General features: G+C 37.3%; 2 protein-coding genes across 3 annotated transcripts in view; one reads left to right on the top strand and one right to left on the bottom strand.

The window, feature by feature from the left end:
- Positions 1-1,068: 1,068 nt before the first annotated feature.
- On the bottom strand, positions 1,069-4,672 carry LOC109071417 (probable thiopurine S-methyltransferase). Of its 2 annotated transcripts, none has more exons than XM_042777121.1 (10): positions 4,579-4,672; positions 3,569-3,580; positions 3,398-3,533; positions 2,878-2,970; positions 2,661-2,793; positions 2,038-2,090; positions 1,868-1,942; positions 1,689-1,774; positions 1,524-1,568; positions 1,069-1,385 (listed from the first exon to the last, which is right to left on the bottom strand). In XM_042777121.1, the coding sequence occupies exons 3-10, from the start codon at positions 3,490-3,492 to the stop codon at positions 1,267-1,269; spliced, it is 699 nt and encodes a 232-aa protein (XP_042633055.1). In that variant the 5' UTR covers positions 3,493-3,533; positions 3,569-3,580; positions 4,579-4,672; the 3' UTR covers positions 1,069-1,266. The 2 variants fall into 2 exon arrangements, with proteins under 2 accessions (XP_042633055.1, XP_042633056.1); XM_042777122.1 differs by having other exon boundaries at positions 3,398-3,538; positions 4,579-4,666.
- A 5,172-nt stretch (positions 4,673-9,844) lies between these two features.
- The window catches only part of LOC109071418 (syndecan-2-like), a 31,083-nt gene continuing 13,432 nt past the window's right edge, over positions 9,845-27,495 (top strand). Inside the window, exon 1 of the mRNA XM_019087868.2 lies at positions 9,845-10,265. Within this exon, the coding sequence (XP_018943413.1) occupies positions 10,206-10,265 (60 nt within the window). The 5' untranslated portion in view covers positions 9,845-10,205. The remainder of the gene's footprint in view (positions 10,266-27,495) is intronic.

The following is a 27,495-nucleotide window of genomic DNA, read 5'->3' as shown; positions in this document are numbered from 1 at the left end:
CACTCGATTGGGATGTTCTCTTTCATTCTGGACGGCAAGGGCAGTGACTGTAACATCGAGGGTACTTAGCAGTATTAAACAAGTATTTATATCAATATCATCAGGCTCCGAAAATTCTTCAAAAAGAACACAGAGAATGGCCTTCTCAGCTGCCATAGGTTGCAACGCTTGCGTCATCACAACAGGGTGTTCAACACGCCCACCGTTTCCGTTTAAAAAACGTTTTGCAACGTTTTGTCGGGGCTGAACGCAGCTCTGGACAGCAGTGCGCGTCACTGTCGCCGCAGGTCGCGAACCGACGCTGTGCGGTAAACCAGAAAAGACCTTCACGACTTGAAGGTCGACAAACTTATCAGAGTTAAAAAATCAAAAACAACTTATCATCATACGGTTAGGATTAGAGATGGGAATCGTAATCTGAGTTCTATTAAGGATTCCTTAACGCTCTCATTAACGATTCTTTCAGTATTTTTGCCTGATAAATATTTGGAAAAACGAAATGCATTTCTTATTGCCTCGAAGGGTCTGTTGCCTAATTTGAACGGATTTCAACAGAACATATAGCCTTTAACAAATCAGAGATGTTTTATTTTTGCAATAAGTTTGTGCTTTTAATGACTTTTCATAGGCATTTTAGAGATGGCATAAACGAAGGCTATTTATATATTGGATATAAAATAGATATAAACACACTGAATTCATTGATTTTTATAAAATAGCACTGATAACATAAAATCTCATAATGTCGAGAACTCAAACTGGAGTCCGGAAAGGCGTTGTTTCCTATTCAAAAAAAAAAAAAAAAAAATTCTTAAGATTCATTCGCTACACTGGTCGCGCTGTAAATACAGTAGCGGAGTCGCTGAATAGAAGTGTCTGATCACCTTAAGAGTTCACTCTCCAGAACTGAACGGTCCACTGTATTTTTGGGACCTGTATTGAGCAACAACTCGCGGGTGCAAATAAACGTGTCATCATGTGCAAATATCTGTCAAGCTACTGCCCTCTTGTGGTCAAACTTAGTGCTCACATCACTTTACTCTAGTCCAGTTCAGAAATGACCAGAAACGATTTTAAAAATAATTATAATTTAAAATCTTTGACATTACGTTCAACTATTGAGTCAATAACTTTTCAGGTCACTGTTATCAAAATATAAAATTGCAAAGTGTCTTCCAATAACCCTGTGTATTTTTTCTGAGTTATTTATTGCATTATTAAGTAATCTTTACTTTTTAATCACCCTCCAGTATATTTGATGATTGATCATTGTGCTTTTAGACTCAGAAGGTACACTTTCTCTGTCAGTGAATCCAGTCCCACTGATTTGTACTTTTCCCCAAAGGCATCTACAGACTCCAGCAATTCAATGTCACATCCACCTCCTGAAATATGAGAGACACCGCCATGATTATTGGATAAAACTATTTAGAAATAAAAGTTCTATAACACATAATAAATGACGAATACATCTAGGTACTAAATAGGTAAGATGATGTTTCAGAACAGTGACCAAAACTCACCAAATTCATTTTTTACATCCTCTTCTGATACAACAAATGGTGGACCTGTATGTCAAATGTGGCAACAGAAAAGATCAAATACTAACAACAAGACACATATGCTTTATAATGACTGATAATAATAATAATGAATTATTCCATATGTTTTTTTTCCTCTAACATTACCTTTATACAGCTCAGAATTATATTCCACTGTGTCCAGAAGATATCTGCAGTCATTGTTCATTAAGGACATAAGGAGAGTAGCATACTTGGGGATGAAGAGAGTATGTATTTACATACAATCCCACTTAAATGAATTAATAAATAAAAGGACATCAAATATTTATTTATTTAAAACCTACTTTTGCCTGTCACATGGGTTTATAGCCACCAGCGCTCCTCTATCCCAAATTCCTCCGAACTTTCCTGCAACAGCACTATATATGGACAAAGACCAAAATGACAGAGATCCATTTAAATGTGCATCACGTGTAATTTTTTATCATCTAAAATTAGAAAGTATAAAATGCACCTGGAGAACTTGTATAAATCACACTGATAGATGGAGATCTTTCCATCTGCACTCTGAGAACAAGGAAAATGCATTAGCCTAGTAGTTGAGAGATCATGACACAAAAACATCACGCTGTCTACTTCCATTAGAGAACGCTAAAGCACTGTGACCATCTCACAGTTGGAGTGTATTACACTGAGGGGCAGCTGTCTGTATAAATCAGAGGAAGCCGCTAAGACACAGCCAAATGCCATTATAACAATACAAGTGCATCCACCTTATGGCTAACCTTATTTGCTTCCAGTTACTTTTAGCTGTACAAAAACAGTCTGTTATGCTGCTTTATATTTCAAACTGTTATTTGTAATAATATTATTTAAATTCATGATTAGAATCATAAACACACTGGTTTATAGTGCTAAATCTTTTAACATTACTGCACAGTTATTCAAGTTATTTACCTACAGCAGCTAATTAATCAGAAGTCTCGCACATTCAAATGGCTTACTTCTGCATTGCAAAATAAGGTGGATAATAACTCAATGTATTATTTATGGGCACTGTAATCTTTTAAGGCTAATTTTATCATTGGTTTGTGCCCAGCAAACAGTATAGATGACAATTGCGAGGCCTTCAGATACCTTGAAAACCTTTGCTCCAGGAATGGCTGCTACTGGTTCTTCATTAAAAGCAAGATTTTGCTCTGCAAAGAATTGTTTGATTCCTTTTTCAGAAATTTCAACTCCAACAACTGTGTGACCCATATCAGCCAGCCTGAGAAAATTTTTTGGAACATTTCATGGCGGGGCTAGTAAGATTTTTTACATTACTCATTAACACAGACTTGAGACCTCATACCATTTCATGTCTACAGCTTTTCCACATAGCGGGAAGAAGAATCGAACCTCCTTTCGTCCACATATGACTTTGTCCAAGTTGTTTTCCAGCAAACTACGAAAAAGGTATAAACATTAGGAAATTGAAACAATCGAAAGCAAGACATTTAAAGTAAAAAGCAAGACATTTAACAGTACATTGATAATACTGTGTGGTTCCTCTACACATTTATGGATAATTCTAAAGGAACATTATTCATTCATAAGCAATACAAGATGGTGTCTATATCTTGCAGCTACAGTATATGACGTGATAAAATGCATGATTAACTAAAGTGTATAGAATTTTGCAACATCTTTACTATTATTGAACTGAATCAACAGTGAACTGACTTAAGCTGAATATTGACACTACTGTATTTTTAAAGCTGCTTTACCGCATAATTTTAATGTCTCATATTTGATTTAAGTTTGGATGACTGCTTCTGTTATTTTCCTGTTTATTACTATAAAGCAGCTTTGAAACAATCTGTATTGATTACTTGTGCACTTCAGGTCTGTGAAAACCAGTTTTTCCTTCGTTCCACCTGTCCTCCCACTCAGATAAAGCCATCACTCTGTTTGCCTGAGCAGACATCTCTTCTCTTCTCTTCTCTTCTCTTCTCTTCTCTTCTCTTCTCTTCTCTTCTCTTCTCTTCTCTTCTCTTCTCTTCAGCAGACAGTTGCTATGTGCAAATAATAAAATACAATTAAGCACATAATTACGCATAGTTAGTAGAGCAAAATAAAATAAGGAGAAACACATTCCATATCAGTTCTAAAGTTGACGTCAAATGTTGTGGATCTAATCAAGGCACTGTGGCCCATATTTATGTTATCAGATCATTTGTCAAGTTAATCAAGTTGCATGACATGCACTTATCCTCAAAAAGCATGAACAGATCTATGCAAGATAAATAAAATACTATCTAGAAAGACTATATGGAACAGAACACTTCTGCTGATGTTTCTGCATTTAAAAATGTTTAATATTCATATTCAGTTAATGTTGTGTTAATAATGTTGCATTATGTTGGGTATACACACGCGCGCAGACACACACACACACACACACACACACACACACACACACACACACACACATTTTAATAATATCATTATTATAATCTAAATGATTTTTCCCAGCACACAATTCCTTAATTAAGCAGTAAGAAAAATGCAAATTAAGTACCAAGCCTCTCAAACAAGTCTTCAAAAAGTAGTCTGGTTTTTCAGCACCGGATCAATTTGCATAATCACAATGACAATGCATATATCATATAATTTTTGAATTGTCGCTCTCTCTTCATGCTAAAACTGTCACAATATCAATACATTTATCCTCTGACTCATATCAACGGATCATTACTGGACTATTACAGAGAGAACTTTCATGTAGTTCTGTTTTATTGTGCTATGTTGGTTTTATTATTGTTTTGTATAGCAGTTTGGGCAACACTCCTTGCAGTAGCGACGTGCTTTATAAGAAAACACTCGAACTCAAACTCTAAACTCAATAAAAACATAAATGTTAAACAAACTAATTCTTTCATTAAGGCAGTGCACAATATAATATACCGGTCTTTAAAAAAAAAGCATGGTCAGCCAAAATAGGTTAATCTACATGTAATACGAATCTGCAGCAGCCACCTTCAAATGTTTGATAAGATTTCAGATCTTTTACCTCACTTTTCCAATTCAGTGACCACCCGAATAGCAGCTTCTCACATCAAAGTTTTTGCTGACATGTATCGGTTTCATAACAGGAAGAATTTGCACGTAGTGGGCGTGGCTTCTCACACAACTACACAAGGTCACACGTAGTACTGGCGCTAGGATACCGTGGACGCTCCCAGTTCCGGAGTTTACAGCACTGGTACAGTGAATATATTTTGAGTGTGCTTTGGCAGAATCACTGGCTGAAACGACAGGAAAACATGCTCATGTGTTCGAGAGTGTTCTAGAAAACCATTGCAGTAATATGAACATGAACAGACTGAAAGTGAATGAACAAGCAGCCGTCTGCACACTAGTGAATTCCCTCAGTGGTTTGATTATATGAAAACATTAGAAACATTGGAGACAATTATTCTATTATTAAAATGCATGTATGTATGTATATATATATATATATATATATATATATATATATATATATATATATATATATATATATATATATAGTTATGATGTTTGTGGATCAAACTGTTCCTAACCAACTTTAAAACATATTGATTTTATACATTTCAAAATTTCAGATGTTATTTTATTGTTGTGCATTTGAAAATGGACTATGCATAATTAGGCTTATTATTTTACTTTTTAGTATTTTTATTATAAAAAAATGCAGATATAATTGTTGCAAGTGTATCCCGGTCAAAGAGATAAATCTGAATATAATTTATATTACATTATTCTTTTATTATTATTATTATTATTGTAAATAGCCATTAATATGGTCAAGAGAAAAAAAATTAGGTCTTACAGATTTCCCCCTAATAATTGCATGACAGGCAATGATGCCTTCCTCTGAATGTTGGGACTGAAATGACAAAATAAACAGCTTGGAGTTCGTAAGGTAACACACACAAAAAAAAAAAAACCTGACAGTGGAGCCATGTCCTGTTAACTGATGTTTAATTGTGATGTTTTTTTAAAAAAAAGTCTGTCACTATTTGGTTTGGTTTTGAGTGTGTGTGTGTTTGTACATGTTTTTCTATCCCGGTGGGGACTTAAACCTGAATGCACGCTGACTCATGGGGACTCATGTCACCGTGGGGACTTAAATTGAGTTGCCCATGGGGAAACAAGCTTATAAATCATACAGAATGAGTATTTTTGAGAATGTAAAAATGCAGAAAGGTTTTCTGTGAGGGGTAGGTTAAGGTGTAGGGCTACAGAATATAGCTACGGTTTGTACAGTATAAAAATCATTACGCCTATCGAGAGTCCCCTCAAGTATAGTAAATCCGACAAGTATGTGTGTGTTTTTATTTTTTTATTTTAACCTTTTTTTTTTTTTCACAAGCAAAATCAGCAAATTAGGTTTTGTTTGTTTACAGTTTCAAAGCCAAGAAAGAAGTGAAAGATAATAAAAAAAGAGTACATCTACATTACAAGAGCAGTTAAGGAAGCAACTGGAGAAGAGGCAAAAGCACTCTGTTTTCTAACGTTAACTCATATGGTTGGCAGACATCAGGAAATAATTATGGTTTAATAACTTCACTCTCCTGGCATGGTGGTCATTATGCAGGACTTTGATGTATTATTCTAAGCAATTGATTTACTCAGTTTCATTTTTCAAAGAAATACTGTGAGACCCACTCAACTGGATGCCTTCAAGACCTCAATAAAATGCTAACAAAAGGAACGTGTAACAATTCAGGATGTTAAATGTAGGTCTGTATACTTTAGTACATAATGAAAACAATATGAGCCATGAAAAAGGGTCTTTTTCCCATAACCAGGATGATTTAATATACATTTAATGTGTTGCAGGGGCAGCAGTATGTTTTCTACAGGAGAACGACTCTACGTTTTATATCTCTGCTAAAGTAAGTTTTTATTTTTATTCTATTTTATTTTACTATGTATTTTATTTTTTAATCCTACTTTTATACTATGTACTGTTCATTTTTACTTGTATTTACCAATTTCTTCCTATTTATTGTCTTATATATTTACTTAAGTTATATTAAAAGTTAATTTAAAGCTAAATATTAGTTGCAGTTACATTATTGCAGCTCTATGATTCGAAATATTTTTTGCCAAAATATTCACAGCAGCAAAGAGCTGGATCGGTTTCTTGCCAATCTCCTGCTCTACTTTTCTTGCTACTTTGAGAAAAAAGCTCTGGAGAAAAAGACCAAAGTCTCTCATGGGGTGAGTTTGAGCCAGGCATGAATTAAGTCATATGAAAATGCATGAAATTATTAAAGTAGCAGTGCTTAATTACTAAAATGGCACAATTAAGATTTGTATGTAACCTATATTCAACAACCTAACACAGCTTTTAATCATATTAATCTGTGACTACTGCATTAACAGCATGTCATCCTTACTCTTCCCGCTCTTTCAGAGAGGACACAGAGAGGCAGATGACTGGAGAAACGTGCTAAGGTGAAGCTGGCACAAAAGCAGCCTGCCCTGTGTCACTTCAGGCTGCTTCTGGGGATAGATCTGCCTCAACAGCACCATATGGCTTTTGACAGGTCACAACAGCTATTGCTACCATACCTACGAGATCAATTATGTGTGTTTCTGCTGCTTTAATGAACAATGTGATGGATGATAGCATGTTTCAGGAAATAATAAGCCTGATTTATATCTGCAGGATCAAGGTGTCATCTACTCGCCGTGACATAGAACTTTATGTGGTTTGTGCAAACCATTTGAATACCATATGTGATTCATGAAATATGTAAAACTTAAATTATGTACCCAGACTTTTAGAGGTCTTTGCACATTATGTATTTGAATATTAGACGCCACCACCTGCTGTTCCAAGTTTCATATATGGCTCCCATGATGACTTTAGTGTGTGTTTTCTTTTCCTCAGTTGTCTCTACCTCTGTTTCAAACATATATGTTTTGAGACACATTTATACTAAATTTGCTTGAAAAATGCTGTTATTTACGCATATATTAATGTAGAGGTTTTAGAAGTCTTACTTCTTTGTGATGTGTTGCTAGTAACGTGATAAACTTCTGTGTGCAAGCAACTTCAAGTGAAGATTTATGCTTTTACTGGTCCATCTTCTCTTTCATAGTCTCCCTTTCTGTCTCCTGACCTTTAACCCAGGAAGTCAAACCGGCGCCTGGCCCTGAGCAAAATCATAACCCAGCATTCCCCTCTGATGGCCTCTCTGCTGCCTACTCCACAAGAAGAGGCCTGTCACCTGTTTGGGAGCTTCAGATGTCTTAAAGTGTCCTCAACTTTACACTTTGATTCATAGTAGGGTGTCCATATGCTCCGTTCATAAGGGACACGTCCTTGCCAGGATTTTAATATTGCCTAAAACATCCAAAGCAGTTTGACCAATAACATGCAGGTATTGTACATAATCGACCAATCGTGTGGCTGCGCATGAGAAGGTGAGATCTACAGGGAACGATCAAAGCAATGCAAATATGCGCACGTGCTTGTTCGTTCGTTTGACTTGAAGTGTCGCTGTGCACCGATCAAAAAAGACACCAAGGTAGGTACGAGAGTGATTTGAAGCATAAGGAGCCGTCTGCTCTGCCCTCTATAGCTCTCATGAATGTCACACAATGATCGACCTGCACAGTGCAAACAGCCAAAACCTGGATATTTTAGGTAATATTAAAATCCTGGCCGGGACGTGTCCCATATGAACAGTGCATATGGCCACCCTAATTCAGAGGCTCTGATGGAGTGACTTACAGAGGAGCTAAAGTAATTTAGGTAATACTTAATCATGTTTTGGTTATATTATCTGCAATTACTAAAAACCATAGTATGTGTTTATTTCACTATTGTTTCTAATAGCCTGTTCCCTGATTGTACTTTCTTTTGCCTTTAGTTTTGGAATTCTTGGAAAGCCTTTGCGCCAATTCAGCTGAGTGACACTGAAGCTTTAGGGAGGCCAGAGTGAAGAGGAGATTGAGGACGAGGAAGCTAACAAAACTACCTTTTAGTGTTTGTGTGTTTTACAACATGCAAATGTCTTTCAACTATTATTTGTTGCCCTGGTTATTGTCCACTGTGTTTTGCATGATCGTTATTGACTATAATCATATTTAATATTGAAAAATAACAATACATGTCACTAGGTGGCACTTTCCATGTTCTCATGGAAGTGATTAATGGGAAAAAGAAATCATACTGCAAATCTGGGTAAATAAAATGCATTACATTACTTTTGTATCAAGTATCAGACAAATGGTTTATTCATTTTATAGTATCATTATGAGTATTGGATAGCTGTTGATATATGTGTAACAGTTTATTAAGGGCACAAAGGAGGCCTCATGGTTCTGGCAGAAGAGGCTTTACCATGACCTTAACTGGCAGGGTAATCTAGGATGCCACTGCTAATAATCTTGGACTGTAAAGTAAGACGAGGGAGGCGTGCATGTGTTTGTGTGCAGGGAGGTTAATTGGTTACCTTTGGCAGTTCTCAAGACCAGGAAGCATGAGTCCAATTATTCAGAAGCAATTTACTGCTTCAAATTCCTTTAAAATGAATTGTATTGATGCAAAAAAGCAGGCTTCATTTTGTTTCGTAGTTGTGGTCAGTAAATTAAATCATGACCACTCAGAAAAGGTTACGAAATAAAAAACAGGATTAGCTCTTCATGATATTGTTTACAACTGCGCGCTACGCATTCGTCCATTAGGGGGAGACATTGCATTTACAATTCATTTAGCGAGTTCTAGCAGGTGCATATTTAATAGTGCCACTAATATACAATTGTTGAATGCACACCCCTAAAAATACACCTAAAAAGAATTTAATTTAAAATCCTTTAAGAATTTGGCACAGATTCACGGTTCAATGAGTTGTCGGCTCAGCTCCGAGAACAGCTCGGAACAATTCATTCCGTTAAAATCGGTGGAAAACTGGTTTAACCTGTTCACTGAGAAAAAAAGAAAAGGAAAAAAAAAAACGTCTCATTCTAAATCAAATAATAATAATAATAATAATAATAACTCATATAGTACATTTCATACACAACGGTAGCTTAAAATGCTTTACATAATTGAATGCATTTAGCCTAAGCAATTGGAATTTACTAATAAATAACTTTCTATTTAGTATAATATTTAGTAAAATAGCATAGTGTTATAAAAGTATGACATGACTTAAAACATAAACATATTGAAAACCAAAACTGAAGTGTCGTCTCCTCTCTTTCGCGCGCTCTCTCTCCGGCCAAGTGCCCATATGTTCGGGCTATCTGTCAATCATTGCTCAAGCTCTCCCTCTGTTTGACCCGTATTTTCCTCTCAGTCCTGCGGGTGGCTCGACAGCAGAGCTCCACTTCAGACATATGGCCGAGAGACCTCACGGTAAATTCACCTTTGCGAGACGAGTGCAGCTGTAAACGCATGCGACCGTAGACTCAACGCGCAAGACTTGACGAAACATACCGAAGACGACCTATTTTAGTGTGAAAAAGTGCGCGGAGGAATAAGCAGACAAAAAAGCAACACGTATCCGGTGGGATTTGAGTCCTGTGAGAGAGCGAGATTTGAGCGCAACCGAGAGAGAGGGAAGAGTTTCTCCAAAAGTGGAAACAGACACGGGGACGATATTTTCCGTTTTCACAAGCGAAGACTAAGGAATAATGAGGAACGTTTGGATGATATTAACCCTTGGCTTGACAGCCTTTCTTTTCGGGGAAAGGGTGAGTTTCATCCGAGAACAATAAGCGGTTTGCTGGGGGGTAGTTGATCCTTAACTCAAGCAGCCATCCGGCCACGTTATAAAGTAACCAGTCAAACACTGTATTACTGGACTGGTTGATACTTTGCCATGTGTCGATGATAATTAATGTTTTAGATATGTATCACGTCATATGCTCTGTATCAAGTATCAGTTAATCGTTAATCACGGCAGTGTCTTTCAATTCAGCTTGGCATTGTTGTTTTACGTACACTGTAAGTATTAATATACACAAAATGATGTGTGTGTGTTTATTTTTAAATATTGATAACTAGAATATACTGAAGAAAACATTAAGCAAGACATTAATAAACGTTAGGAATACTGCACAAATGTACACATGGTATTGTCTAGGGTTTTCAGCTCAGATGTGTTGTGCAAAGCAGATGAATGACTGATACACTCGCGTTTGATGTGTTACTGACCTTTTTGGAAATTGTGGAATGAAGCTTGATCGTTTTTCAAAATATGTCACTCGTGTACGGTATCTTTTTTATGGCAGAGAAAGATATAGTGTTGTCTCAGCCTCATCAGAGTCACAGATTCTTATAAAACTACTAAAATTTGGCCATAAAACCACTAACTTGGTTGTGGAGACATTTCTGGACAGGTACAAATGAAGTGAGGATGGCAGAAACATTTGCTGGTTTCGGTTTGATTAACCTTTTTTGTTCAGTTTAGGTGGAGTTAGGCTACATAAATGTAAGTGACTGCAGTGGGAACTACCAGCAGCATTTGTTAATGTGCATTGCCTTCTTGACAACTGTTAGTGAGCTGAACTTCAAGACTGGACCACAAACCTATGCTTTCAGACCAATAGCACCCATTTTGTCTGTAACACTTATGTTTAAAGTCAACATGTGGCCAACTTCTCCATAAACCCCCTGCTTAAAGTGACCAGGTGCCTCAGCTTAACATGCAGGAGCTGTCTCTTGGTCATACTTGGCTCAGTTTGCTGGAGTGGGAACGCATGCAGTGGTTGATTGTTTTGCATAGGCTTTCGCTTAAAAGCCACTGTTACTCCTTGGAATTGAAGACAGAGATGGAAAATGTATGTTCTGGAGCATTGCAAGTGTAATTCATTAACCGTATGCAGGGATTTGCTTGCATTTCTGCATGCCTGCCTAATAAGCCAGTTGCTAGTATTTTTTTGATGAAATGCCAAGGGATTGGCACCCGTGCTTTGTAATTCCATGGTTGACTGGCATGTTGGTTTGTACTGTCTCCCATTGATTAGGACCTCACTCACTCACTTTGGCCTAGAGGCGTGAAGGCAGCATCAGTTTCAATGAGACCCAGCATAGCATATAGATTTTCTATACCAGCATCATGTACGCAGAGCAATTAAACTTATCTGGCTTGAAACCTCCAGGATGATCCATGTGTTTGCCAGTGAGCACGACCGTCCTCTTCCCTTATAAACAAAAATAAATGGTTTATCTGCAGATATGATTTTATTTTGTCTCTTTTTGTGCCTCACTTGACCTCAGCTTTCTCTGAAATTGTATGCTACGGACCTATCACAGTTTGGTGTGTTGTCTGCACCCAGATGTTCGACCGTGTAATTTGCATGATGTTTTGGTGGGAAGTGTGAACATTGCCTTTGAAATGAAGATGTTATGCAAGGTCACTGCACTCGTTGCCTGTGACAGAAATAGCTAGTTTTCACACAACAAAGTTTTTTTTTTTAGTGTTTAGAAAGAAATTAGGGTCAGAAATAATGATGCGTAAGCTGCATAAATAGTTTTTAATTAAAAATAGTCCTTAATTAAGGCTAGTTTTTCAAAACACTTCAAATAAACGCCGTCTTTTTTCTAGAGATGTGAATACATGCTTTTTTATCTACATTTGGTAACTAGCTAAATGTTTGCCAGCACTATTTTTACCTCTTTTATTGTTTTTGTCACTGCACTCTTATAAATAAATAGAAGAAACATTTTTCGTTCCCCCAAAAGAACCTTTCAGTGAACAGTTCTTAAAATAACTATTTAAAAAATCTAAAGAACATTTTTTTTCCCTATAATGAACTTGAAAATGGAATGGAACGTTTCCATGGATTTTAATAGTTCTTCATGGAACCAAGATGTCAATAAAGAACCTTTATTATCTAAGAGAATGTATCTTTTTACATTCTGTCCAAATGCTTATATGATTAACTTAATGCAAAAAGCGATCAAGAGCGAGAGACAGTAGCACGCTGACCGCATTTTCACCCCTCACTCCTGCCATTCTTTTACCTGAGGCTGTTTTTCTATTCCCGATTAGCAAGGCGGATAGTCCCACATCCGCAATAATCCTACGTACTTAAACATGTATTGAGGCTGTGAGATAAGGGCCCAGAAGTGCTCCCCATTTACGTTGTCCTGTAAATATTAATGGTTTAGGGTGGAATATTGGGTTATGAAATAGCATAACATGTTACAGCATTTAGCAGATGCATGCTACAGTTTTCAGGTTTTGATTACCAGTGATGACTTGGTGTTAATGAAAACACATCCACAAATCAACGAGGAGGTTGTCAGCACCTTTAAACCCAGAGGAAATTAGATTTCTAGATGACTGTTATCTTACTTTTTTTAACACCTTGCTGAATGAATAAAGTTGGAATCTCATATTTAGAAAAGATTCAATATTCCATCACAATAATAAATCAACTTTTAAAAAAATATTAAAATAGAAAATGGTTATTTTAAATTATAACACTATTTCACAATATTACTGTTTTTACTGTATTTTTGATCAGATAAATGCAGCCTTGGTGAGCAGGAACAAATAAAATGCTTTCAAAAATTTTGAACGGTACTGTAATTGAAGCATTTTTTTTTTCTTCTCCAGCGCGCAATTAAAGTGGACATGTGGGAGAAAATCTTGCATCCTACCTCTCTTCCCTGGGGGGCTCTTTTTGATTGACTCTAACTGTTCCACATTGCATAATCCTTAATGGTCTCAGCAGGCACTGGGCCGCTAGGCCTGTAAAGGAATCCCAGAGTGCTCTTGTTTTGCCATCAGCCATGCAACCTCAACCCAGCTGACTTCTCTCCTTGCAGCTAAGCTCATCATTATTATTACCCTGTCTTCGGTTACTCCAAAGAACAGTGGCATTATTCTTTATCTTCTTTCTCAGCAGATGGAAAGAATGAAGAGGTAGAGTAGGTGAGGGAAAAAAGAAGATATGCCTTGCTATGCTCCGATGGCACACGCCTTGTGCTTGTTTATGTCGGCACCACAAACATCTGCAACACGTATGTGCGTTTGCTTCAAAGCGGCTCTGTTCAGGGGTTTTTTTCCCCCTGAGAGTTGGAAGCAGTTCTTTCACAGGGATAAAGTCATGCATACCAGTGGGAACTGACAAACAACGCAAGCTGAGTCGATCTCGGAAGTGGTGGGAGCAGTGGCAGACCGACACGCTCTATACAGAGCGAGTACTGAAAGTGCTGCAGCCAAAGCACTGCTTTGGCCCAGTTACTGTAGACAGTAAGGAGCCTCAAGGGTGCAAAGCCATGACCCAGAGCCCTCCCCAATATGAACACACGGGCTTCTGGGGAAAAAAGCCCCTCAGCACGCTCCACCATTTAAAATGCTCTCCTTTTGCTCCCGGTTTGACTTTTTCTTGCTCTTTATTAGCTTAACAAATGGAAAGTTCCTTTGGAGGATTGTGGTTTAAGAACAGCAGTTGGAATGGAAGGGGGTTCGTTTTAACTGCTTTCACACTACAGCTTTTGGGGCAGGCCAGAGTCTGTTTGACGTCAGAGTTTAGTTGGTGTGAAAGTGGTTTTCTGAACCTTGGTGCACACCAGTTAACCACACTGAATTTGCTTAAAAAAGTAGTCAGGGGTAAATGTGTTGTAGACCGTTATATAAGAAGAGTTCAGTGCCATTCTAACATTTTCTTCCAAAATGATTCTTTTCTCATACTCCTATGTTTATGTTCAGTTATTTTACTTTAATGGGAAAGAAAATAAACTCTTCATTGCCATTAAAGTGAAATTACTGAACCTACACATGGGAGCCTGATAAAAATGCTAATTTTTAGAAGAAAATTTCAAACGGCACTTAGAGGCTTTTGCATCTGAACTCTTATATGAAGTAGTAACCAGTTTACACTATTTGAAAATAACAGTGCATACAAGCTGTTTGCATGTGTACTGCACATCGACGTGTACAACAACGCAAAATTATAAATGAAAACTGACGCATAGCTTACGGCGTAAAGGCTACGGCGTAGGTCCGACACAGAAGTATAAATCAGCCTTAAGCCCTAGCCCGAGATGCTCAGTTCCCAGTTCTCCCAAAATAGCTAATAGGCCTACTACTGTTTCAGCTATTAAAATAATTAAGTTTTGTATGTAATGGCAAAGTGATTATATTTCGTTTAGTTTTTTTATTAATTTTATTTAGAAAAACGTTTGGACCATGTTTTTGTTCGTTAAATATAAGTTTTGGTTTTTTTAACGACCAAGCGGCCAGCGCCAGAGAGTGAACCTATATTTGATCAATTTAGCCTTCTCAAATCATCACGACTTGCCTAAAATAAAATCTATAGATATAAAACATTTCAAGCATGTTTAAACATTAAACCTAGATAAATGTTTGCTATATCCAATAGTTTGTGAGAGAGTGCAAGCTAAAGCGCGCTCTGCAGAACATGGAGATGCCAGCGCAATCACTTGCATTTTTTTCAGTGGATATGCCGTAATTTTTTCTTATAAAGGTAAGAGTAATGCATCATTTGTAACTGTAAAGGGTCTACTTTTATTTGTGTCCACTCACAATATCAACAAAACTTTGTGCTTTTATAAAATAAAGAAAATAATCATGATGCTCTTTCTGCCATCTCGTCTTGAACAGGAGCGCTTCACAAAAATGAACCGAAACTCAGTGAATACATGCCTCACAGACATGACAATACATATCTATAGAAAGCTTTAAATTACTACTTAACAAAATAAAACAAATCAAAAACAAAAACTCTTTCATTATAATCATAATACGTAAAGATGCACTTCTCTCTAAAGGCGCGTCTAATGAAGAGGTGGTGAGTTAGGATCGGCAACTTCATCCTATGCCTAAACGACATAAAATGCAGGCCAGGAGCGAGGCCCTCTAGAGGCGCAAGGCCCTGTGTGGTCGCACACTTGGCACAGCCCTTGCAATGGTACTTTTCATAAGCCTTGTTGCTGTTAGAAAGTGTTGTTTATAATGGAAATGGTTAAGTGAGGAGACGTCTAGCTGTGCGTGCTGATGAGTGTAGAAGACATCTTGTGCAGTGTATGAGTCTTTTGCAAATGTAAGAATACTGTGAGACACCATCTGTGTGATGCAGTGTGTGTTTTGATGATGTGCAAGTTTGTAATTCATCTGATTCTGCAAAAAATAAACCACTTCCATCACACGAGTTCATTCTGGTCAGCTATGATTGTGACTGTTTTATATTTTTTGTGTGTGTGTATATATGTGCATTGTTTAGAGGGTGAGTTTGTCTCTTGCTACAAAAAATTTGATTGTGTATTAGTACTTATAAAGCACATATTCTGCATGACCATATTCTACATCCCTAATCCTACCCAATACTTAAATTTAACAACTACCTTACTAACTATTAATAAGCAGCAAATTAGGAGTTTATTGAGGCAAAATTCATAGTTAATTGTTTGTTAATTGCAAGAATTGGACCTTAAAATAAAGTGTCACCATTGCTTCTGCTAATATATGCATACGTATATAGGCTATATGCAAATATGCACAAGTAATTTTTCAGTGAATCTTTAGTAAATAACCATTGAGGTTGTTATTTTCTCAGCATGTTTTCAAGTGTTTCTTTCATTTCCACATGCCACTGACAATATGACAAGTGGTTGTTATGGGAACTCTTTAGAAACTGTACCTTTCAAAAGCTGCACTTTAAAAGCCAAGTAGGCCTATTTTACCCTTGTTTTGTCTCGATTGTTTCAGTGCATGTACCCTTGCTTAAAACACACTGAAGCATCTTGGGAGATTTTTGAGGTGATGTTGAAGAGATTAGATATCTTGACTTTTCTCTGGTGGTTTCTGAACACTGAAATCTGGTCCCTTCCAGCTGTTCTGAACCATCGATTGCACCCACTGATACTGGTGGCAGCCATCATATCCAATTTATTTTAACTGTGTCCACCTAATCAGTCTACGAGTGGGTACTTTGCTTAGAAAGCGACTGCAGCAGTGAGACTAGCAGCCCAAGAGGAGATTTTGTTGATCTTTAATCATTGTGGTTCAGAAAGCATACTGACCCTTGGGGAGTTTTGATGTGCTCGGGTGCATTAATTCGACAGCCCCGCACGCCGCCGTTAATCTGGCCTAATGCACTCTGTTAACACCCATTTGTGTGCTGTAAACTGCACTCTGATCTCATTTCTCATCCAGTAGCATTCCGTCACACTGTTTAAGTGAAAAACGGGTGAACTCAGAAGAGCCTGTCCAAATGAGTGCAGTGTCATTGTTCGCACAAATGAAATTGACACGCTCAGCTTTGAGCCGACTGTTGAGAATCAACAGTCAGATTTCATACATTATAAAGCTGTGGAAACAGTGTTGTTCTGTAACCTACCAACTGAGACAGTTCATGCTTAAACTTTAGGTTAGTGTTCAGCATTCAGGTCAATAATGAAATGCGAATTATTTGGTCTGCATCTGTTTATTCAAAAATACATTAAAAATGCAGTTAATACATTCAATGACTTGACTACACTTCAAAGATGTTTTAAATTTTTTTTGAGGAAATTTTATTCTAGATTCATATTATTAGTAGTTTTGTTTGCTTTACTCTCAGGGCTCCAAACTGCGACTAAAACAGTCGCATTTGCGACCATAAATATTAATTTGCGAGTGACGTTTTTGCTGAGGTCGCCACTGGCGACTATCCGCCGAAAGCTCCTCAGGATTTAACCGCTAAAAAAGTTTTTTTCAGGCGGATGATTTGCTTCATTCTAGCAGTGCCCCGTCTGTGATAAAACGAACTCGGGCCAAAGGTTAATACACACAACTACACCGAGTGTGGACCTGCCGCGTGTACAACTGCTTTCAGCCGAGATCGGCCCAGAGGGAAAACGCCGTCTGTCAGCCAGAAGTGTTTTGTAGAGTCGGCGTGGCTCTGGTCCATTATCTTCTTTACGATGCCGAGACTGAACCGACAGAGACGCATTTCAGCCAGAATCAGCCTGAGTATTATTGCTACCTGGGTGTATAATTACATGTTATAACTTAAAAATTTGAATGTTATGCCTTTTTTCCTAATTGTTTTGCGATCAAATCTTTTGTTATGTTCACGTATTAAACTGATACAATGCGCATCAAAGTTTTAGTGGAAAAAGAGAGTTTCAAACAGTCCTCATCAGTGCTGACGCACATCAGTGGTGACGCACACAGTCTGATAAACGCAGCTCCGCTGTGCAGCGAGAGAGAAATGACGGAGACGTAAAAAGGGAAAGTGCAGAAAATACTACAGCGTCTATTTCGTGCACAACTTGAACAAACTAGAACAGGTAAAGCTGTCAGCTGTGTGAATATTGGCAATATCGTTAACAATTCTCTTTTATAATAATTACTAATATGGCTTCTTCTTAACAAGATCTTGGTCTGTGTTCTTTTAATGCGTGAACTTCATTTTTTGAAGTGCAACTGCCGTCCAGTAATCGCAAAAAGCTCTGTGCTTTGCCACTTTTTAATAAAGAGTACCAGCTTTAAAATTATTTCTGAATTCATAACGAAATTCAAACAATACAGTTTTGGCGCTCCTTAATGGGGCAGGCGCGGTTGCTTTAGCGCCTCAGTTCAAGGGCAAGTGAACCCATTTAATCTTTCTCTTTACTAATATAGTACATAGTGAACATGAATTAACATCAAAAGGTAGGTTATTTTATAAGAGATCCTACAGTACAACTTACTAAAATGTCTCATGTAGGAGGAGCTCAAGCTACACTCAGTGGCCAAGTGATGCTTATGCTCCATGATATTGGTACAGACTCTGTGTAATGAACAATTCTTTGTGACTGTAGATTTCAAGTTGGAAAAGACATTTAGTTCCTACTTTATGTGAACCTTAGTTCCCAGGTCATCTACAAGATGGATTAAAATGCTGATAAAGTCAAGAAAAGATGAGACATAAACACATGAAAGTATGATTGAAATGTTAAAATGTAAATAAATAAATAATAATAATCGTAAAATAAATAAAACACGTTTATTCTGTGACACCTAAAAAAATTATTTGTTTAATGTTTTTTTCTTATAGGAGCCAATGGCTCCTTACTCGATTTTTTTGTTTGGAGCCCTGACTCTACTAAAGAGTGTTATTTCTTTGTTACAGGCCTAATTAATGTGCTTGAGTTTGTCATGAGAAGAGAAATAACAGGAAGTCTAAGTGCAAGACAAGTGTGAGACTGGAAAATGTTATGTCAACCTTTTAGACGTCCTGGCTTCTTAGAGATGCATCTGGAGGACATAGTTAGACACATTAAATGGACATGTATACATTATGATTGGATGAGATAAAAGCATCCGGATTTGATGAAGGGATAAATGTTGGGGTGTTGTCTCTTGGTCACACTCTGCAGCCGATCTGTATGACTGTTGACCTTTTCTTGCAAGAAAATAAATCTTCAAAAGACTTTTGTCCCATACATTTATTGAAATGAAAATTGCCACGACACCAACTCAGGGTGATCCAACTCTTTTAAAATAGCAGATAATTTGATGTTTAATGACAATAAAAAATGTTCAGGTTGTAACATGTAATGAGGTGTTACTTTCCAAAAACTAAATGATAATTTTGAATTAATAATTTGTTACTTCTAATTTATGTAACTTAAAAAACTTAAGATGGGTATTCTTCCATGTATTCAAAGTATATGAAAAATTTATACTTTTTCGCTTGCCGTTCCATCAAATTACATTTTAGAGTTATTACTTTTTTTTTTTTTTTTTTTTCTTTTTTTTTTTAAAGGTGCAAAAGTTTTTCAAAACCATATGGGATAAATATAAATACAAAGAATATGTTTCCAGTAACTTGACACGTGTTTTAAACTTGATTTTTTTTTTCTTCTCATTTTCTTTATTGTGGGCTTTTATAATTTATTGACCCATCCATCACATTCAGTATAACTTGCATGTGTCCTTTGTTATTGCATATAGGCCCTGTAGAACATTAAACATTGCTTTCTTGCACTGAGCTTCCTTTTGTTGTATTCTGCATCTGTTCTTCCTTTTTATCACCTTCGTCAAGCTCCCCCATATTCGCTTTGTTTTCTTTTTCATGCTGCACTGACAGTACAATTCAGACCCATTCATATTTCTGTGTAATCATGGCCTCTTTCATGGAAAAACTGAGTGCATATGACCCTAGCTTGTATTACAAGGCATAATTAAGTGCTCACTCTTGTGTATACACTAATAGACCGAAGCAGACTGAAGCTTCATGCGGTGGTTCCTCTTTGGTGCGGCTTGCGTTGCCACTAGACCAGTGCTAATTTGGCAAAGTTCTTTCTGTTACCGCTTAGCCTGACAAACATCTAGCACTAGCAATAAATTGCACCCTTTAACTGTCTCAGTGTTTCCATACAACAGCCAAATGTGTCTTATCAGCAAACATTAGATCAGACTGGCTCTTGGTTAATCATATGGTGGAAGGGGTTTTCAATACTTCTGGGACTGGAAAAAGGCGACTCGTTCAAACCACACACATTCCTTTTGAATTACAGCAAAGAGTAAAACAAGTAGGGCAGAACAACATGTGAGGTTTGGCAGAGATTCGAAATGTGTTTTTTTGTGGTGCAGTTTGTCAACAGTCTCACGTTGGACCATGGAGCGGGTCTCTCTGTCCTGATAAACTCTGCAGCGTCTGAGGACCATTTCTTCCTCCTATTGCTTATCTGCGCTCTTCATCAAGAAAGATTAAAAGCTCAGACAAGCTCTGGTACAGGACCTATTTCTGTTTGCCAAAGCTGAATTATTTACATATAATGAAATATAAATTTGAAATTGGCTGTATGCTTTGAGAATCCTCTTAAGACCGTGTCTGTTGTCAGGAAGATTAGATATATGTAGAAAGGCAACAGTTCCTTTTCTTTATGAAATGCAGACCAAAAACTAGGGGTGTGTCTGTTATCATGATTTTTGATTGTGGATGATTAAAATTTTCCACAATTTGCTTTTGAAGAAATATCATAGTATCGCTACAGTGCATATTCTATCAGTTGCAGTTCGGACGCTTCCGTCTCAATATACTGTACAAAGTAGGGCTGGGCGATAAATCGATTTTATCGATTAACTCGAATGTGTAGTTTACATCGGTTTGTTTGAATGAAAATCGGTTTTCTTTTTAACATCCACCGACGCTCCACTCAGGGCTCCCGTAGTTCTGATTGGGCTCAACCCTCCACCCGCGCGTTTACCATAGAGACATGCTGCCGAGCAGAGTATGTTTCTCCGGAGCGCGGAGTAGAGCGGTGTGATTTTGACTGGAGCGAAGAGCGGATTTTTTAAAAGTCGGAGCGTCGTGGTTTTCACTCGCTCCAGCACCGCTACATCACGAGTACAATTCATGCCAACGGCCTGTAATATAACTGCATATTTAGCAAAAATTCACATGTTAATCATATTTAGCTATAGCTTGATAGAGATGGATCTCTCAAAACAGAAGATTATAATGACAGCAATAACCGAGCGGGAAGTTATAGGCTAGTTCTCACGGAGTTTGTCTGTTCCTTTTACTGAATATTTTCGGCTTAAAGCATGATTTAAATAGATACAGCAAATTCACACGCAACCATGCATTCAAACAAATGTAATCTTACAGTACTTCATCTGTGTCTGATTTTGAAATCTGTAAGAAATGCATCGATCTGTAAATAAAATAACTGACGAAAATGAACTGCTTTTTTCATCACAAACAAAATTTGCACAGCAGAAAGCAGCAATTATACCTTTTAATGCTGACAATGTTATTAGTTTGGTATGTGGTAGGAAAAAAAAGTTTGCACACAATAGCCTAAGCCACTTTGAAACTCTACTGTTATTTTACTTTTTATTTTAATATAGGCTACGTTATGAACATAACATTTCAAACATACTGAAATACTTTAGCCACGGAGCGAAGGCGGAGCGGTGTTTCTGGTATCAGTGAGCGCGGAGTGATTATTAAATGCTCGGGGCGCGGAGGGAAATAGTTGCCGCTCCACTCCGCTCACATACTCTGCTGCCGAGTGAGAGAGATGTTTCGCCCGACGAAATGAACAAGACTGCGGCAGCACAAGCACAGCACATCCACCAAAAAGCAACCTGCAGCAATGCTCGTTGTGCGGCTCACCAACAACAACTCTCGCGTCCGGTGTAGTGTCTGCTCTATTTGAAAATACGTTAATTTATATAAGAAAAAAATGACTCACTGTAGTTGCCAGTTTTAATCTTAACAGCTCTTAACGCTGAGTGGATGGTTAGATGCATGATGGGCTAGTATTAAATTAAAAAAAAAAAAAAATAAAGGTCTTTCCAGCATTAAGGTAATAACATTACTGCTTTTTTTTTTTTTTAAATCATCTTTATGTTATAAATTTGACTGGTAAATAATAAATAAAGAATTATATTAAAACTTGTTTTGATCAATTTCTTTGTCATTTGAATATTGTAGGGGGAAAAAAAAAAGATTTAAATCGTAAATCGGATTTTTGGTGAAAAAAATCGGGGATTTTTTTTTTTAGGCCATATCGCCCAGCCCTAGTACAAAGCGACATGCATTCACATTAAATGTTAACTCAGCGGTAGAGTTACACTCACGGCACACTGCACTTATTCGCGATCACAAAAGTACATTATTTGCATGTGCCTTAAGCCTTGCTGGTTAAACTTTTTTTCACGTGCCGTTGTGACATGCACTTTTTCTGAGAGCTCACACCTGCAGCGCATGCACACACTGAAAAGCCTGTCAAACAGCACCTGATTACTGGGCTGAGTTATCTTTCACATCTGATTGCGCTAATACTGTCAAAAACACACAAGGTTTACATATATACACAGCTGGTTATGTCTAAAGTGAAAGGAAACATGGATAACCAAACAGTTGCTGGTCCCCACTGTTTTTGTTAGAAGGGAAAAAAATATGATGGAAGTCACTGGGGACCAGTAACTGTTTGGTTACCCACATTCTTCAAAATGACTTTTATGCTCAACAGAAGAAAGAAACTTATTCAGGTTTAAAACAAGTTGAGGGTCAGTAAATGATGATAAAATTTGAATTTTTGGGTGAACTATCCCTTTAGTGTAAATTATAACAACAAAACAGAGAAAAATCACTCACTGCTCTTGACTGAAGAACTTTAATACAGTTGCTTTAATAAGAATCAATGTATATAGTGTTTTATTTTTTATATTTGTTAATGATAAGGCATAACCTTTGATTCTCGCTGTTGCCGCTGGCGCCATGTCATGGAGATGCTGTTTCATTGTGAAAGCAAAAATACTTTTTTTTTGGCCTTCCGAAAGAGGACACAACTAGAAATCAGTGGTTAAGTTGTATCTACAACACTGTTCCACAACAGTTCAACCCAAATATTCAGGTGTGTGCAGCACATTTTATGGAGGACTGTTTCCTGATACTGGGAGAGAAGACTACAATGCCAGCTGTTCTGTCTCACAGTCTGTAAGTACATTTTCATATGTAAAGGATTTGCCACTGATGATTCAAACACGAGTTTTGAGCAGTCAGCAAGCTAAAGAATAACAATGCGCATTTGATCAGATATAACTGCAGTCCAAGATGATGAGATTGAGTATTTGAATGCTTGGCCAAAGAGATATGTTTTTAATCTATATTTAAACAAAGAAGGTGTATCTGAAACCTGAACATTATCAGGGAGGCTATTCCAGAGTTTGGGAGCCAAAAGCGAAAAAGCTCTACCTCTTTTAGTGGACTTTGCTATCCTAGGTACTACCAAAAATCCAGAGTTTTGTGACCTTAGGGAGCATGATGGATTGTAGTGTGGTAGAAGACTAGTTAGGTACGCAGGAGCTAATCCATTAAGGGCCTTATAGGTAAGTAATAATATTTTGTAACTGATACAGAACTTAATAGGTAGCCAGTGCAGAGACTGTAGAATTGGGGTAATATGATCATAATATCTTGACCTGATAAGGACTCTAGCTGTTGCATTTTGGACTACCTGTAGCTTGTTTATTGAAGATGCAGGACAACCACCTAGCAGTGCATTACAGTAGTCCAGTCTAGAGCTCATGAATGCATGAACTAGCTTTTTTTGCATCAGAAATAGGTAACATGTTGCGTAGCTTGGCAGCATTTCTAAAATGGAAGAATGCTGTTTTTTTTTAACATGGGAAATATGGTTTTCGAAAGACAAGTTGCTGTCTAATATAACGCCCAGATTTTTGAGTGTGGAGGAAGTAACTGTACATCTGTCTAGTTGCAAATTGTAATCTATGAGATTCTGTGTAAGTGAATATATATTGGTCAATATTGGATACTTATTTTTCTAGGTATGAACCGAAATGAAAATTCTCAATTGTATAATTTACAGTAATTTACTTTAGTGATTAATGTTTTTATTATTATTATTATTTATTACACAAAATAGTGCACAATTTTAAAATGAATTGATTTTAATGTTTTGTTTGATATTCCATGGTTCTTGTCTTGTATGGTTTAAGTACTGCAGTATTATGACTGGCTTTGTTTATTTGTTTACTGAAAAACTTGAATATAGGTTTGTTTGTTGCTCCTTCAGTATGTGGCCTGATTTGCCTGGTCAACCCTAGCAATCCAACTAAGCTCATGCATGTGCCACTATAACCCTGATGCCTCCGCAAAGCTCTAATCCCCAATGCAACTTTGTCTGTGTGTGAAAGAGCAGCATGATGGTTTATTTACGGCATGCTTTGAGAAAATGACCTGCACTTTATAATCATACCAGAACCCATTGCTTCTCTTAGTTAATTGATAGATGAAGCAAAACAACAGATGTTCTCGCTGAAGATGAGACCAAGGCCACTTTAAGTGAAGGTGTTGCTGTTCCTAGAACAGAAATTGTAGGTTTGTAACAAGACCGTGTGCTCTAGTTTGTGGATTAGCCCCACATAATGGGATCAGAAATCACCACCTGCTGCTCTCTCCTGCGGCCTGCATCCCTCGTTCACTTTATTAATACGTGCTATACCTTTTCTCTCCATCAAAGCAACATGCACAGAGCAGATGGATGCCTGCGCCAAAACATCGCTTTACCCTGCAATCTAATATCCCGCTGTTCAACTTTCAATCTGATTCTGTTAAAGTAGAACAAAGAGACAACCCTTTCACCTTTCATTTACTTTTAAGGTCTTATTCTGTTTTCTCTCACCACCAATTTTGGAATTTTTGAAAAGTTTTTTTTTCCTGGCTGTTCCCCTCCCCCTCTTACTAAATGCCATGGCCTCCTGACTCCCTTGAGGATAAATCCTCTTAAGGCAAGGATTGGATGGGAATTCAATTGTGACAGAGTGAGGATTGGAACAGATCAGCCATTGAAGCATCGAAATCGCCTCTAGCTCTTATCTCTGCAGATAAGGGCCCATTTGCAGAGCAAAATGATGAACAACTCTGGCAGGTCATCATTTTTGATGCCTATGTAAACGGATGGGCGAAAAACAGTTTACGTCAGCACAAACTTTCAGGAAAAAGCTCCCACTTTTTGATTCCTGCACTATTAGTGAAACCTGACTAGCTGGCACTTAAAAAACTCTCCTTTTCGTAGAGCAATGATTACAACACAGCAGGAGTCTAGAGAGAGTTAGAAAACAGAGGCAGTGTTCATCTCCTTAATGTTCTTAGGAAGACATTGTGGCATTGTCGTGTCCAGTCCTTTGTTCCCTCTCTGTTTCAGACTATTGCATGCTCTGGGTTCTCTAACCACTGAGAGGTTAATGAGCTGAAACTAAAGAACTCTTCCAGAGCTTCCTGTCGGAGAAGGGGAGCTGGGGAGGCAGGCGTGAGACTGGACAATGCGTCCCACCGACTTTCTAAGCCATTCTGCTCCAATTCTGCAGTGGCTGAAATCTGGATTAAATTAAACTTTGAACTGGCAGCTAATTTATACATCATTGTCCCTCGGCCGGCTTGAAGTTTTAAGGGTGGGGTGAGGTAGTCTGAGCACAAAGCCCCAGCCTAATGTTGATGGAAGCCAAGCCTTTATCACTGCAGACTCAGGGAAACATGGACCGTTTGAAGTGAATGCTGCGAGAGGCGCCTGTCCCTGGCTCAGTCACATGACTGGGGTTTGTTATCTTCAATCTCACACTGCCACATTTTGACCCTCTGTCCCAATACATAATGGGAATGGTTTAAAAGGAGCTTTGTGTGTTGCAGAAACCATGCTATATTAGTTGCACCTTAATTGTTGTGATGCCTCCGTGCCAAAGGCTTAAATATTACATCAGAGATAGATCAAATACAATGAGCCTTTTTATTTTAGATAATGTGTAACTGACAGTTTTACCTTTGTCAAGGCCATTTCAGGCGGTATCTTGAAAGGACATTTCCCACCTAACAAAAATGCAGTTAAGGAAATTGCAAGGCTCAACATGAAGTTTTTTTTATGCAGCCACAGTAGGGCTGCACGATTATGACAAAAATCATAATTGTCGATTATTCTCTTGAAATTGTATTAATTACAATTATCACAATTTACACTGAATGATCTTTATACCATTGTTTTATGCAACTGCATGCCGTATTTTTATATGAAAATATAAACTAAATTTTTTTTGTGCTTTTCAGTAGTACTAAGCTTCAAATGTCAACTGTACATTGGATTGGTTTCTTCTTTAAATTATAAAAAAGTAAAAATATGAATGGTATAATAGTGTTCTACTAAAACTAAAATTTAAAAAATGGAAAAACCCTCCAGATAACATGTAGAAAGAAAAAGCATCTTAAGCACACAGAATAACACAAGTGGACTTTGAACGATTACGTAATTGTGGCATCTGTAATTGTAATCGCGATTAGAAATTTGATTAATTTTTCAGCCATAAGCCACAGTAGTTCTGACTTGTGGTTTTTGCCATGTATTTTTATATTTTCTAGAAACATTTATTTTATTATTATTATTATTATTATTATTATTATTATTATTATAATTTTTTTACAGATCAAAAAGGATGCATTAAATTGATCAAAGTACAATGTAGGGCTGGGCGATATATCGCATGCGATTGTCACGCGCATTTCGTCAGTAAAGGGGGTTCGTTGATTACAGCTAAATCGCCATCACCTGCTTTCAAATGGAGCGGCATTGAATATACAGAGCCATAGATCACTGACAAGCTACGCAATATTGCGTTCATTATCACAGATGAATCGCCTTCAATAATGAACGCGATATTGGTTAGCTTGTCAGTGAACTACAGCTCTGTCTATTTAATGCCGCTCCATTTGAAAGCAGGTGATGGCGATTTAGCTGTAATCAAGGAACCCGCTTTACTGACGAAATGCGCGTGACAATCACATGCGATATATCGCCCATCCCTAGTACAATGGTAAAGACTTTTACAATGTTACAAAATATGTGCATTTCAAATAAATGCTGTTCTTTTTAACTTTCTTTTCTTTCAAAAATCCTGAAAAAAATGTATCACAGTTTCCATAAAATCATTAAGCAGTTTTCAGCATGATTATATTATAATATAATATAATAATAATATTTTTGGAGCACCGAATCAGCATATTAGAAAATTTAGCTTAGCCAACACAGGAATAAATTACATTTTAAAATAAATTAAAATAGAAAACAGTGATTTTTTTTAATTGTAATAATATTAAAATGCAACCACGATGAACAAAAAGAGACTTCTTTCAAAAACATTAAAAACTTACCAAATCCAAACATTTGACCAGCAGTGTAAATCAATTATTATATTTACACATTAAATGTAAACTTAAACAACTATAATGTATAAACTACATTAAATCATAAAAACACTGTTGCTGCTCAACAATATCAATGAATGTACTATTTTCAATAGTAGTGCAGTATTGGCCCAAAAGGGCAATTGAACATTCAGGCCAGCAGACCATACTTATTGTTGAGCCCTGCTTCTTGACCCTGCTTGTCTGCACACCGGCGGGGCTGACCACATATGCTCTAGAGATGCTCTCCCCCTGGGTTTCTCTCAAGACA

Source organism: Cyprinus carpio, chromosome A19 (assembly GCF_018340385.1).
Source record: "Cyprinus carpio isolate SPL01 chromosome A19, ASM1834038v1, whole genome shotgun sequence".
Classification (NCBI taxonomy): domain Eukaryota; kingdom Metazoa; phylum Chordata; class Actinopteri; order Cypriniformes; family Cyprinidae; genus Cyprinus; species Cyprinus carpio.
This window is presented reverse-complemented; position numbering and strand designations above follow the sequence as displayed.